At 37.1% G+C, this 15,823-nt stretch overlaps 1 protein-coding gene across 5 annotated transcripts in view; it reads left to right on the top strand.

The window, feature by feature from the left end:
* Positions 1 to 11,798, top strand: part of vdra (vitamin D receptor a) — a 50,713-nt gene extending 38,915 nt beyond the window's left edge. For all 5 annotated transcript variants that reach the window (XM_048179184.1, XM_048179182.1, XM_048179180.1 and 2 more), the window contains 6 exons: positions 2,123 to 2,307; positions 2,677 to 2,776; positions 4,088 to 4,268; positions 4,967 to 5,118; positions 5,213 to 5,329; positions 7,091 to 11,798. In XM_048179184.1, the coding sequence (XP_048035141.1) occupies positions 2,123 to 2,307; positions 2,677 to 2,776; positions 4,088 to 4,268; positions 4,967 to 5,118; positions 5,213 to 5,329; positions 7,091 to 7,344 (989 nt within the window). In that variant the 3' untranslated portion in view covers positions 7,345 to 11,798. The remainder of the gene's footprint in view (positions 1 to 2,122; positions 2,308 to 2,676; positions 2,777 to 4,087; positions 4,269 to 4,966; positions 5,119 to 5,212; positions 5,330 to 7,090) is intronic.
* The last annotated feature ends 4,025 nt before the right edge of the window (positions 11,799 to 15,823 follow it).

Consider the following 15,823-nt stretch of genomic DNA (forward strand, 5'->3'; position numbering starts at 1 on the left):
AGTATGTACAGTGACAGCATGAATCCCTCTCACTTTTCCAGTTTTGTGTAAATGTGTTTCTGGGAACGGTTCAAGCTCGCTCAGATCCCCGACTGAGGCGTAAGATAGAGACAGACGCACAGATGGCTCGCGGTCCAGACTGGCACAAGACTGGCACCGCCACCGACCCGTTCCGCTCTGCCCGCTCGAGGGAAACATTCGTCATGCACAACAGCTCTCGACAGGCGTGCTGATCTGGACGTGGACGGCGTGTGTGTAGTGGCTTCGGCTGTCAGTCACCAGTGTGTATTTACTCTGCCACACGCTGGGCGTCTGAAAAACTGCCACGAGAGCCTCTGAGATTAAGAGTCTGGCCGCCGTCCTCACCTTCTCGGGTGTTTGTAGTTTGAGCCAGGAGCTCGAGAATACCAGCGTGAGAATGTGTGTAAATGGATAAAATGTTTTACACTCGGATGAACCGTTTATAAAGACGTCCTGTTATGCCTTGATGTAGTTTTTGTGCTCTACTAGATTGAATGTTGATTATTGTTCAGCTCCTCTCTTCCCAGTCTGTCAGTAACGCTCTGATTACTTCCTGTCTCTATGAAGCCCCTCCTTCTGAAGAGCACACTGTGCTCTGATTGGCCGGCCGGAGCAGTGTGTTGTGATTTATTCTGCATTTTCATAAACTATTATAGTTTTTATTTGTATTTTGAATTAGTTTTTATTTTTTTACTTTCCGTTTTCATTTTAATTGTAGTTAAAATTGTAATAATTTTGTAGCTTTTGTCATTTATTTAAAAAAAATGACGATAGTGTTTTTTTTTTATTTAATCTTTAGTTACTTCAATAGTAGTACCTTGGCAACTAGCTGAAATAAAATATATATATATATATATATATATATATATATATATATATATATATATATATATATATATATATATATATATATATATATAAATAAATGTGTTTTATTGGGGATATTGATTAAACGTGTTAATTTTGTGCAATTTAATTATGGAAAAAATAACGCATTAAAATTATTAATACTTTTAACGCACCCAGACCTGTACGTCATCTTTACTTTAGTTACGAATATGACGCAGGATGACGACTAACTGCGTGATGAAGCATATTAAAATGCAGTTAAAATGCAAATTAAACTTATTTCAGTGTATTGCCATGGCAACATTTCTAATTTTCGCTTAGTTTAAGTGTTTCAACTAATATTTACATTTTTATTTTATTTTTAATCAGCTGGAGCAATGTGTTTTGATTGGTCAAGTGCTTTGAATATGCTTGAAAAATGTCCCGCCCCTTTATTCTGCATTTTAATAAACTATTATAGTTTTTATCAGTATTTTGAATTAGTTTTTATTTTTATACTTCACATGTTAATTTTAATTGTAATTAAAAATTCAATCTTTTTTTTTTTTTGGTCATTTTTTATTTATTTTTTATTTTTTGTCAATTATTTTTATTTTATTTTTTTTTTATGTTCAATATCACATGAGCAAGAGTGCCGTTTTCCCCGAATATATGCATGATTGCAAATGTGATATGGATTTTTGTACAACAGTTCAATAAACAAGAATTTAATATTGTGTTAAATTTTAGACACAGTATTGTCTGTTTTTGCTCAATTTCGCCATTGAAAATCGTTCCAATCAAAGCCGCACCCACTGGTGATTCGTTACTGAATGAATTCACAATTTAACAAATCGAGTGAGTCGTTGATTCAGAGATTCATTCATAAAGACAGTCACTTGCTTCGTTCCTGAATGAATCAGCCATTTGAATGAATTGGTTGAATGAATGATTCAATGACTCCTGTCTATTCAAGCCATTAAACCAGCCTTAAAAGTTCCTGTGTAATGAATTCTATGTTGAATCAAAAATATTTCTTTTTTGTAATGTCTAATCACTGCTTTTCTCATCTAACGCAATAAGGTGTGTGATTAATTATTTGCACATATAATTAATTAGATTAAAATTTGAATCGCTTGACAGCCCTAGTTTTAATGGTTTTAGTTTTTGGTTATTGGAAAAGCTCCACTACTTTAAAGAACATGAAGTTAGTAGTTTTGCTCCCCAACACTTATTCGGTTCATTTATATGTCACTGGTTCTGTCTCTCTCAGTCATTCTGACGGATGAGGAGGTGCAGAGGAAGAAGGATCTGATCCTGAAGAGGAAGGAGGAGGAGGCGGCGCGGGAGGCGCGGAAACCTCGTCTGAGTGACGAGCAGATGCAGATCATCAACACACTGGTGGAGGCGCATCACAAGACCTACGACGACTCCTACTCTGATTTCGTCCGATTCAGGGTCAGTCAAAAATACAGTAAAAACTGAAATATTATTCCAGTGTAAATCAGCTGTTTTCTATGTGAATATATAGTAAAGTGTAATTTGTTCCTGTGATCAAAGCTGAATTTTCAGCATCATTACTAAAAATAGACACATAAATCCTGTATCAGATGTAGGCAGGTGGAGCTGGGGAGGTGGAGGGGTTCAGCAGGACTATACAGAAACAGTTGTTGTCTTTGATTGATGCATGTGTAAAAATTTCTGCTGCTGTTGTTTTTTTGTTTTTTTTGTTTTTTCTCTAATGGAGATGCTGTTCCTCTCCAATGCTTTGAGTTTTTAATTGTTTGTGATATCAGATATATTTGACTGACTCTTGTGTATGTTTAGCCTCCGGTCCGCGAGGGTCCCGTCACCCGCAGCGCCAGTCGAGCCGCGTCTCTTCACTCTCTGTCTGATGCCTCATCAGATTCATTCAACCATTCACCAGGTGACACACACACACACACACACACACACACACACACACACACACACACACACACACACACACACACACACACACACACAGACAGTGTATGGGACATTCCATAGACTTCTATGGCTTTTTATATACAGTTAATTATAAATACTAAAATATAACCATTACAAAAAATGTTCTGCATTGATAGATTTAAAAAATTGTTTTATGTATGGTTTTTGTAAATGATGACATTCCTGGATGTTCCCAAATATAGTATTTTGTCAGATTTAGCTCAGTTTTGATCACAAATTTGTCCCTGAAACACATTTACACTGCAAAAAATAAAATAAAAAATGTGTATATATATATATATATATATATATATATATATATATATATATATATATATATATATATATATATATATATATACTTTTTAGCTTTATTAATATTTTAAATTAGCTTTTTAATATTTTTAGTTTTCATGTTAATTTTTAATAATTTCGTTATGTGCTTTTGTCATTTTATTAGTTTTATTTGAATCTTGCTATTTGGGTTTAATTTATTTTTATTTCAGTTTTAGTTTTTATTTATTTCCAGTTAATAAATTTAGTGCTTCAAATTAAACTTATTTCAGTGTATTGCCATTGCAACATTTCTAATTTTCGCTTAGTTTAAGTGTTTCAACTAATATTTACATTTTTATTTTATTTTTAATCAGCTGGAGCAATGTGTTTTGATTGGTCAAGCGCTTTGAATATGCTTGAAAAATGTCCCGCCCCTTTATTCTGCATTTTAATAAACTATTATAGTTTTTATCAGTATTTTGAATTAGTTTTTATTTTTATACTTCACATGTTAATTTTAATTGTAATTAAAAATGTAATCATTTTGTATCTTTTTTTTTTTTTTTTTGATCATTTAAAATTTTTTGTCAATATTATTATTATTATTATTATTATTATTATTTTTTTTTTTTTTTTTAATGTCTATAGTGTTTTTTTATATTTATTATTCTTTTTTGGTTATTTTAGTAGTGCTATCTTGGCAGGTAGCTGAAATAAAACATTAAAAAAACACAAATGTTTTTTTTTTTTTTTTTACGGCTATCGGTTAAACGTTAATTTTGAGCGATTAATTATGGAAAAAATTACATATTGAAATGATTAACTTTTAATGCACTTTAGCTATATTTAAATGAACATAATTTTTTTTAAATAGTTTTAGTTAACGATATTAACCCTGTTGTGAAGCAAACGACAAGATATCTGTATATATGATCTCTGATAAATGTATAATAATGGTGATTAACGTAATGTCTCTCCTCTGTCTCTGTAGAGTCTGTGGACACGAAGCTGAACTTCAGTAATCTGCTGATGATGTATCAGGACAGCAGCGGCAGTCCAGACTCCAGCGAGGAGGACAACTCGCGTCTGTCCATGTTGCCGCACCTCGCCGATCTCGTCAGCTACAGCATCCAGAAAGTCATCGGATTCGCCAAAATGATCCCTGGATTCAGGTGAGTTCCTGCTCTCCTCGTTTAGTCTCGACCTTCGACGCGTGTCGCGACGCTTCACCCGCATTGCAGCTTATTCCAGCCAAAAACTTTCCACTTCGACAGGAAGCGGGCGTCTGATTCGCATTCTCACAGTTCAGTTTATGCATGTTGCACATCCTATCAATGTTTCCTAAAACAAAAACGACTAAAAACCAAAGCATGCAAAAAAGTTCAAAATATGAATAAATCCTATAATAGTATATAAATAATACTGAAACAACACCGTACCTAACGTTTATCATCTTAATGGGAGTTAAATGGTGATCAATGGTTTTATTTACTTACCAAAGCCAGGTTTTACTCCCATTTGGCACTTGACGAGTGTTAATGTTGGATGCCGGTCTCTCGTTCAGATCTTTGCGCAGCAGTTTCGGCACAAGCAACACTGAAGAAGAATCTGGAATATGTGTGTGAACTTGATCCAAGCTGAGTTTGCCCAAAAGTAATGAGAGCTGATAATTTCGCAACTATAATTCAGAAAACAAAGCAGTCTTCAGTTGAGCTGGTGGAGCTCAATCAAAACATCTTTCACTGATTTGGCAGATGCGTTTATCCAAAGCGGCATTCAAGATGCACATTTAGGGGATTTATGTGCTTTTTATGCATTTTGCATAACCAATAATACCCTGATGAAGTCTCAAGTCTGTTGTGTGTCTCAGGGACCTGACGGCAGAAGATCAGATCGCTCTGCTCAAGTCCAGCGCCATTGAGATCATCATGTTGAGGTCGAATCAGTCGTTCAGTCTGGAGGACATGAGCTGGAGCTGTGGAGGACCAGATTTCAAATACTGCGTCAATGATGTCACCAAGGGTAAGAGACACACACACACACACACACACACTTGACGTGTTCAAACACAGATGTGGACGCACATGCAAACGCTCTCACCTGTGTGTACATGCAGCGGGTCACACTCTGGCGCTGCTGGAGCCGCTGGTCAAGTTTCAAGTGGGTCTGAAGAAACTGAACATGCATGAAGAGGAACATGTGCTGCTGATGGCCATCTGCCTGCTGTCACCAGGTGTGTGTTTGCGTTTGTTTCATCTCATATTTGATTTGGAATAAACCCATATATTTTGTACCTTTGCTTCCCTTAATCTGAAACCCCTCAGTTCATACTATAATAATATCATGAAACCGATGAGTGTGTTTGTGTTTGCGCTCTGGAGAACGTCAAAGGTTTCTCTTTACTATGTGCTTTTGCAGCGTTGAGCAGTGCAGCCAATCACAGTCATGTTTGTTGATTTCTTGAACACCATGGCCAATCAGGGGTGTTTATTTTAGTCAGAATTAGGGTTGCAAAATTCCAGGAATTTTCAAGGCTGGAAACATTCAATGGGAATTAACGGGAATAAACAGGGAATTGCAGGTTTGCCTATAACAGGGAACTTGGATGTAGTTGGAAAAAATCGTGCAGCATAATCTTGGTTAAAACGACCAGATTTTATGCAGTTTCGGTTTTTAAAATTTTACCCTGCACATTCCTCAATCACATTCACACAGCACATGACAGGGCTATTGAGGCCACGCCCCCTGCATGCACTGTGCATTCCTTCATAAAATACAAAAAAACAGTAATATTGTGAAATATTATTACAATTTTTTTTATATAATTATATATTTTAATATGATATTAAAATGTCATATCAAAAGCTGAATTTTCAGCATCATTACTCACATGATCCTTCAGAAATCATTCTAATATGATGATTTATTATCAATGTTGGAAACAGTTGAGCTGCTTAATATTATTTTATAACCTGTGATACTTTTTCAGGATTCTTCGATAAATAAAAAGTTAAAGAACAGCATTTTTAAAAAATAAAAATCTTTTGTAACAATATACACTACCGTTCAAAAAAAATTTTTTTTTTTTAAATTTATTTTACATATTTCTTTTTTTGCATCCAATTAATTCTAATTTAGTAAATAACTGTTCTTTCATGTTGTTATGACCAGACTCAATGTTTATATTTATGTTTGTATATGATATATTTTATAGAAATTTATATAAAATTTCCAGTTAATTCCCATAAATAAGTTTCCAAATTGAAATCTCTCTAAAATTACCCAGGCTAAGGTTTTCCAAGGAAATTTACCGGAAACTTTCCTGCCCTTTGCAACCCTAGTCAGAATCCACTCACTGCTCAAATGGTTCTGCACACTCAACTTAACAAAAGTGTAGACACGATTTGAATAAGAGATTCGTTTGTGAGATCACGATGAACTTTACAGTGATTGTAAAGGAACCGGTTTTTGCGCACTTTCTAGGCTAATCCATTCGGAATTTGAATAAAAGTCAACAAGAGTCTAAAAATGTGCACATGGTTTGTCTTAAAGCATATTAAAAACACCACATAGACATATAAACAACATTAAAAACTTGATTTTCACCACCTATAATGCCCCTTTCTCAAGATGTAATATAAGTCTCTGGTGTCTCCAGAATGTGTGTGAGAAGTTTCAGCTCAAAATCCCCCACAGATCATTTATTATAGCTTGTCAAATTCGCCCTATTTGGGCGTGAGCAAAAACACGCCGTTTTTGTGTGTGTCCCTTTAAATGCAAATGAGCTGCTGCTCCAGAAGAGGGCGGAGCTTTAACAGCTCAACAACAACAAAGCTGGAGAATCTCACGCAGCCAAAATGACGAAAGTGTTCAGCCTTACATTGTTCAAACCGGAGTCGACACTGATGGAGAGACTCAGGAAGAAGTTACAACTTTTAGACGTTTCTGAATGGTTAACTAATTTGAAACTAATTTGTCTCTTCTTCTCCTGTAGATCGTCCAGGCGTTCAGGACCACGGGCGGATCGAAGCCCTGCAGGACCGTCTGTGCGACGTCCTGCAGGCGTACATCCGGATCCATCACCCCGGCGGGCGTCTCCTGTACGCCAAGATGATCCAGAAACTGGCCGACCTGCGCAGCCTGAACGAGGAGCACTCCAAGCAGTACCGCTCGCTGTCCTTCCAGCCCGAGCACAGCATGCAGCTCACGCCGCTGGTGCTGGAGGTGTTCGGCAGCGAGGTGTCCTAGCATCCGAGAGCCCCCCGGAACGCTCCGGAGCCCCGGAAACGTCCTGCTCCTCCTGAGACGGCCGCGAGCGGGAGCTCATCGCTTCTACACTGAGAGCGTCACAGTTCACGATACGGGGGGCTGTAGAGAGAGATATATGTGTGTGTGTGTGTGTGTGTGAGTGTGAGGGTGGTGCACAGGTCTGGATAATGTTGCGGAATTCCCGCTTTTAAGCTAGAGGTAATTCCGAACGGAATGTATTAATAATGTATGAATAGAACGATGCATATACACTAATATTTATATTTAAGAGAGAGATGGATTGTATTAAATGAAAACGTATGGCCAGGTGATCCTCTGTTGTAATAGGATTAGCAGGCTCTCCTAGTTCATGTGCATAGATGAGTGTGTTTGTGTGTTTGTGTGACGTACACAAAATTAGATTCAAATTCACAATGGCTCTGTTCCAAAACCTAGTGAGCGCCCTACGTAGATGGCATTTCAAGACGTAGGTGCGGTCCCAAATCTAAAGCGGCGTCACCAGTGTTGGGGGTAATGCGTTACAAGTAACGTAATCGGATTACTTTTTTTCAAGTAACTAGTAAAGTAACACATTACTTTTATAAATTTACTACAAAATATCTAAGTTACTTTTTCAAATAAGTAGTGCAAGTTACTTTTTATTGACTGACGGCTCTCCTGACTCCATGTTGAGAGAATCGTGAGTGCAGGAGTGTGTGAACATGACGGTTATTGTAGTTTTAGACCTAATGTGAGCATCTCACTTGCACAAAAACAGATTCAGTATTCCTCAAAATAAATAAAAACCGTGAAATGCAAACTTAGAATATTGCACAAACCTGCAATAATTAAACATATTAAATTAAACAAATATACTTTATGTATTTAATCTCACTTTATTAACCAATGTCTTTGCTGCTGACCTTTCGATAATCCAATTCTACTATACTATGCAAAACCGACTTTAGATAAACATTTGTTTTGAAGCACAGCTGAAAGGTTTGAGCTGCGCCCTCTACTGTTCAGGCATGAATTTGCATTTCCTTCAGCCTGAGGCTTAATCAGTTGAATTTTGGTGTGAAAGGCCAAAAATAAAACTTTTTTTGTTGTTATTTAAAAAACAAACAAGCAATCCCAGCCCAAGTGAGAAAAAGTAATGCAAAAAGTAATGTAATGCATTACTTTTCATAAAAAATAACTAAGTGATGCAATTAGTTCGCTTTTTAGGGAGTAACTCAATATTGTAATGCATTACTTTTAAAAGTAACTTTCCCCAACACTGATTTTAACGCGTTATTTTTTTTTTTCCCCCATAATGAATCGCACAAAATTAACACCTTTAATCGATAGCCCTAATAAAACACATTTTCATGTTGTTTTTTTATATATATTTTATTTTATTATTTTTAAAATAACTAAAAATTGAAGAAGAAAAAAAAACAGTTGGGAGTAACCCAATACTGTAATGCATTACTTTTAAAACTAACTTTCCCCAACACTGAGCATCACACGTATGCTTCTCGCCAAATGCAATCCCATAATGCAGTGCAACATGCTAAATGGTGGGAAAAACCAACCTAGACCGCGATTTGAATGTTTCAATCACCAGCATTGTTGTATTTCTAACTCAACATCATGAAAGAAGATTTTCATAAACTAAAACATATACTAAAACAAACTGAGAAAAAGCAAATGAAAGTGTATTTACTAATTAAAAATAACTTTAAATAAAACTGTTATTATCATGACTGTTAGTTTTTCAACGTTTTCTGACTCTAAAGCCTCAAAGTAGTTATAAGGCCATATAAGCTATTTCTAGAAATAACATGCAAGAGAATTTTTGATTATAATAAATATACTTTGATTAGCAACATACCAGTGTCCAATCCTGTTTAAATACATTGCAAGTCAGGTCAAACGCTATTCAAATGAGATACTGCCTAGGTAGTGAGTCACTTTTCAGAGTTCACTAGGTTTTGGGACAGTGGCCACTTTGACTCGCAATTGTGAGCAGATTTATTGGCCGAAATATTGCAAAAGTATCAGCCAATTGGCCTGGCTGACAGATCTGTCAGTAGTATTCATGATAAATTGCAAACATACTACTTCACAAACACACACTCTCACACACTTTAAAATGCGAGAGGGGGCCTGACCTGTTGGTCTGATGTCTGTATAGATAGGAACTTAGATGACCACAAGAGAGCCGAAACGCAGGAACCGGCCCCAGAGATCGGCCCGAATGCTGCTCTACGTTATTTATCATTCATAACAAGGCCATCCGGCTGCTTCAACCTCATATTCTCTAAATCTCTACAGTGATTTAGTCTAAGGCCTTACTTTACCCTGCTATCAGATCTTGACATAAAACTCGATGTATTATATGCGTTTACTAAAGTGCTGGATTTTGCCGAGCTGTTAATATGCCAATATCATGTTGTTTTGATTAATGTTGGTTTTTTTATGTCGTCATCAATTTTTGGGTCTCATTCATGAAACCCAAGCAGAATTGTCTGTCAAACCATTTTTAGGTAAACTGTCCTATCGATGTTTTTTGTAGAATAACCAAGTTTTACTTACTCAAATGGTTTGTAAAATCATGCTTTATGATCATTTGAGGGAAATAGGCTTGGTCTATATAAGTTGTTTCACAAATGCACCAATTTACATAGAATTTCCCCTAATTGTTTTAACTCGATGCATCGAATTCCTCTAGAACGTTCATAATAATGTTGCATGAAAGATTTATGCCAGTTCTGCTTGTTTTATAAATGCGTCCCATTCCATGCGGTTCTGCGCTGCTCTCTTGTGGTCATGAGCTGTAAATACCACTCATAGTGTTTCTGTACATATGTCTAATGAAAAAGGATAGGCTAATACAGTTAATCAGCAGAAAAGAAGCTTGGGAGAAATATGCAAATCTGATATTTTCTTATGTTTTGGTGTTTTTCTCTCTCAGATGACATAATAAGCTTTTACAACCGTATCTATTCCTGATGCTTTTAGGTGCGAATTCCACATTGAATTTTATTGTTATATTGATTATCATGGCTTAGTTTTGTACGGATTTTAAGACATCAAACTGGACTCTGTTATATTTTTATTTCTGCAAATCAACGAGACATCTCAAGCAGACTGTGTTCTGATCTCAGACGACTCAAAACTGGTGCTTTATTTTTGTTTTTGCTACAACCGCTGCCTCAAACCAGCCAACCTGACATACACACACGTAACAGTCCGTTCAAAGGACTCGTCGAAGCTTTAACATTACTGCGGGTGAAACGGGAAGAGGAGCTCGTCCAGGCGTTGGCTGCTAACGAAAGAGACTACGTCTGCTTTATCTCAGCTGTAAACGAAAGACTTCTGAAGAGCTGGACGGTTCCTCGAGAGTAGGAGCATCTGGAGGAACGATGGCGAAACCGCCTTTTGGACGACAGACCGAATTGCAGATACACGTGTATATACCAGTTATGATAAGCTTTGGTTGGATTATACTAGTTTTATTAGCCAATGATAGAGGGTTTTTGCAACCGCGAATGCTCCTTTTCACCCCCGGATCCAGACCGTCTCTGCCTCCATAGCCTTTTTGCGAAACTCAAACGCAACTGGATCACTTGCATCCAATCAACAAGGGAAATAAGTCGTCTCTGTCCCGCTCTGGATTTAGCAGGAGGCTTTGCCTTCATCACCTCAACCATGCTAAAATAGAGAGGACCTCCAGCCACAAGAGTCCTGCCAGTTTTGGGTTTGCTTCATTGGGTGTCAACGTATGGACGTCTGAATGGGGTAAAATTGGGGTTTCTGTCACCCCGGTGTCCCTTCATCAGTATTTTCATGAGGGGGAAGTTGTTGTGGATGAGTAGGAGACCATCTTCTGGACTGTCTATGCACTTTGGATCAGTTAAAGTCAGTCTCGGAGATCCTGCGGAGGTTGTACCTTCTCTGTTGGATGTTCTTGGCTGAATTGAAGGCAACTGACCAACCTACAGCTCTAGTTGTTGGTAAAGCTCTTGGTTGGTCTCGTGCCACGCAGCTAGACTGAAGAAACCCATGAATCCCGTCATCCCTGAGAAATCCTGGAGCTCTTACAGTGGGTTTCTTGAGTCTAGCTGAAGGAAAACGTGTACGTACGTCGAAGCGGGTGAACGAATCGTTGATTGCTGATTGTTTAAGGAAAACACAAACCACCAGGTGCCGTTGTTAACCAAAATGAACTACCTCTCTCATTCATTCACACCATTTCAATGTTTGTTTGTTTTTCTTTTTTAAGAAACACTAAATCCTTTACTTATTTATTCCTCTCTGTCTCAAATGCTGGACTGTTTACCTCAAGACGTCTCCATAAGCCTGTAGCTTAAACGTTGCTTTACTGCCTGTAATTGCGTCCGTCATTCGTACCTACGACATCCCGACTCGTAAATACGAACTTCCCAGTACGACCTGAACGCACCACCCCAAGACGTATGTTAATGAGCGTTTCGTTTGGACGTTTTTATAGCAAATACTCAATGAGATCTTCCAGATTAAACGCTCACGTCTTGGCGACTTCATCGCGGGGAGATGCACACGTTAGCCTGACCGCTAGCAACTGTCAGTATTCACTCTTTCTCACGCAGAATGTCAACGCATTGACAACCAAGCTAGCTAATCCCAAAGTATCCTAAATAAGCTAGTTTTAAGTATTGTCTGTTTAGCATTGGAAAAACTGTGCATGTCTTCATGACCGGGCATTGCAGATGTCTGCTTTGCATGAAGTTTTCATCTGCATTCGAGCTAATGGCATACCAGCTCAACTCTAGCGCCCTCTTGCTGCTCTGTTTGGTTTTTCCTATTTCTCTGCATCTCTTTGTCCCGATGGTCTGTCCAGATTTTTAACCGTGTGGGAACTCAATCAAGGGTCATATTATTTATAATAATAACTATTATAATAAATGCTTTTATCGTTGTTAATATTAATTATAATAGTATAATTATTATTAAAGGTGCCCTATAATCAAAAATTGAATTTATCTTGGCATAGTTGAATAACAAGAGTTCAGTACATGGAAAAGACATACATTGAGTTTCAAACTCCATTGCTTCCTCCTTCTTATGTAAATCTCATTTGTTTAAAAGACCTCCGAAGAACAGGTGAATCTCAACATAATACTGAATGTTACGTAACAGTCTGGATCATTAATATGTACGCCCCCAATATTTGCATATGCCAGCTCATGTTCAAGGCATTACACAAGGGCAGCCAGTATTAACGTCTGGATCTGTGCACAGCTGAATCATCAGACTAGGTAAGCAAGCAAGAACAATAGTGAAAAATGGCAGATGGAGCAATAATAACTGACATGATCCATGATATTTTTAGTGATATTTGTAAATTGTCTTTCTAAATGTTTCGTTAGCATGTTGCTAATGTACTGTTAAATGTGGTTAAAGTTACCATCGTTTCTTACTGTATTCACGGAGACAAGAGCCGTCACTATTTTCATTTTTAAACACTTGCAGTCTGTATAATTCATAAACACAACTTCATTCTTTATAAATCTCTCCAACAGTGTGTAATGTTAGCTTTAGCCACGGAGCACTATCAAACTCATTCAGAATCAAATGTAAACATCCAAATAAATACTATACTCACATAATCCGAAGCATGCATGACGAACATTTTGTAAAGATCCAGTTGAGGGTTATATTAGCTGTGTGAACTTTGTTTATGCACTGTATTATAGTCGAGAGCTCGGAGGGGCAGGGAGCACGAGATTTAAAGGGGACGCAGCCTGAATCGGTGCATAGTTAATGATGCCCCAAAATAGGCAGTTAAAAAAATTAATTAAAAAAAATCTATGGGGTATTTTGAGCTGAAATTTCACAGACACATTCAGGGGACACCTTAGACTTATATTACATCTTGTGAAAGAACGTTCTAGGGCACCTTTAAATAATAATTAATTCTATTCTTATTAATTCCATTTTGTCTAGATGTTTTCGAATACATCCATCCATCTGGACATGCCCCTTTCTCATTCTGTTTTCTCCCTCATCTAAACACCTTCTATCAACTATAAACCTTCACTGTCACTCAGTTCATTTCTCCATCCATTTCCCCCTAAACTACACAAACACACACACGTACAGATTCGCCACCAGCATTTATTTTACAGACAGAAATACTTAGTACTCTATTTAGCGTAGAAGTCGTATAATTTCGTGTTGTATGACTGACAGGTTACTTCTCAATGTTTTGACATTATTAAAACCGGATTCTCCATGCTAGCTCAGTGAAAGACCTCTGTGTGCCTACACCCCAAAGCCTTATTTTGGGATCGTGTCAGGGTTGGGCGTTAGTTTCAGTGTAGTTCTGCCCAGAGTTCATTTATGAGATTGAAGCTCATAGTCAGACTGGACACATGTTGAATTTGGTAATGAAGGGTACGACTCTCAGGCCAGAAACGTACATTACCGAAGTATGCAAATGCAGATTTGAGGGTTCAACACTTTGCAAGCATGCGGCTTCTTGAGCGAGAAACAAAATGCAGGGTTGGACTTGATTTCGTCCATTGGGAATTGATTGGATTGTTGTCGTTTGCAACGGGAGGGGGAGTTATTTTGATTAAAGATTACAAGGCACATTCATTGAAAAACGATAAAGACGGATCATTTATTTGTAACGAACACTGCAAATATTGTCGATTTGGAATTCATTAACTTGACTCTTCAAACAGTTGTTCCAATATGACGTAGATCTGATCTGAAAGAGAAAATTGGCCGAAGACCATTCACGCTAACATAAAACATCTGGAAAGCGCTTGCATTCGTGGACCTTTTTGGAAGCCTTCAGATTGTGTTCAAGTGAATCTGTTCAGTCTGACTGTGATTCTCGACTCTCGGAATCGAACAAACCAAAACGACAGGAAAATCTGGATGGTTTCTTAGAGATCCAAACACATTTGTCTCAGACAGACGGTCCGAGAGAACGCTCCTGGAATCAGGTGCCTTATTTTCCATATTTACAGACTTTCACTCAAAAGCATAATGCAGTTTTAGGTCAATTATGGCATTTTCTAGCAAAGAAATAGCCAGTATTGTGATATAATAGTAATTTGCTTAATCGTCCGAAGATCAAGAATTCTCACTGATTTAATTGTTCATTGCTTGGTTGCAGGTGTTTTCAAGGAATGAATGATAATTCATGTCATTTTGGATGAGCTGGTTGGAAAGCAGCACTTTTATCATGCTGTTCTGGACACGGTACTTGTCTGTTTGAGACGCGTTTTCTTGGTTTTCTCTTCAGAATTGCCATCATTTACTCACCCTCATGTCATTAAAAACTGCGAAACACAAAATGAGATGTTTATTTTTGTTATTTTGAAGCTTTCCATACAACGAAAGTTGACGGTGATTTATCCTGCCAATCTAGAATATAGTGCATGAATATGTTTGTCCTTTTTGGGATTTGGCATATAAATCACTGTCCACTTTCTTTGTGTGGAAAACAGAAACTCCTCACATCTCCTGTTGTGTTTCATGGGAAAACGAAAATAATGCATGGCGGAGGGTGAGTAAATTATAACTGATTTAATAATTTTGGTGAACTATTCCTAAAATAGTTAGGAACCCTGAAAGAAATGCATTAAAGTTGTTGAACAAAAGCTCCAAACTTTCTTTTTTTTTAGATCAGTTTTGAAGAGAAATCTTGAACACAAAGGGCACCTCGGTGGATCACGGTTTGGATCTCCGAGAATCCATCATGACTTTCCAAATCACAAAAACACACCTCACTTCATTTTTAATACTAGAAACACACAAAAATCTCAAGACACTTGTGTATGATTTGTGTTGTTTCGTTCTGAAACTGTCAGTCAGGGTACACCTGATTTGGTCTGTACCATCTCATATGTGTTGATCTGTCTTTTCCCTTGAATGTCCATTACACATTTATTTTGTGCATTGTATGTAGTAAATGAGATGTTTTGAAAAAAAATCATAAATAAACAGCTGTATATACTGATGCATAAACCTGTGAGACTGTCTATCAATAAAACATTCAGACAGAAGAGAAAGAGTTTAACTACCTTAAAGATGACAGACTGAAGAATGATTGTTACCAGATATGTTTCCATGACCATTTATATCAGGGATATCATGAAATATCTTTTAATATTACACCGTGATGATCAATTTTAAAACATTTAAACTGAAATCAGCAAAATGAGCCAAATGAAATGAAAAATTACAATGAAAATCAGTGAAGATTGGAAACGGATTATCTTTTTACAGAGTTTAAGGGCATCCATTTGATTGGTTTGTTTGGAAAAACGAAATCTGTAATGAAAGATATTAATTTAAATTGCCATTACACCACTGCACACAAACGGAAGTATGAAGGATACGCCAGAGTTGCTCTCACATTTCAGATTTTAAAGGTAAAATAGTCATTTTTACCAAATTTGTGTGCTGAATTATGTTCCTATATTCTTTTGAAGAA

The sequence above is a fragment of the Megalobrama amblycephala genome, linkage group LG24 (assembly GCF_018812025.1).
Source record: "Megalobrama amblycephala isolate DHTTF-2021 linkage group LG24, ASM1881202v1, whole genome shotgun sequence".
NCBI lineage: Eukaryota > Metazoa > Chordata > Actinopteri > Cypriniformes > Xenocyprididae > Megalobrama > Megalobrama amblycephala.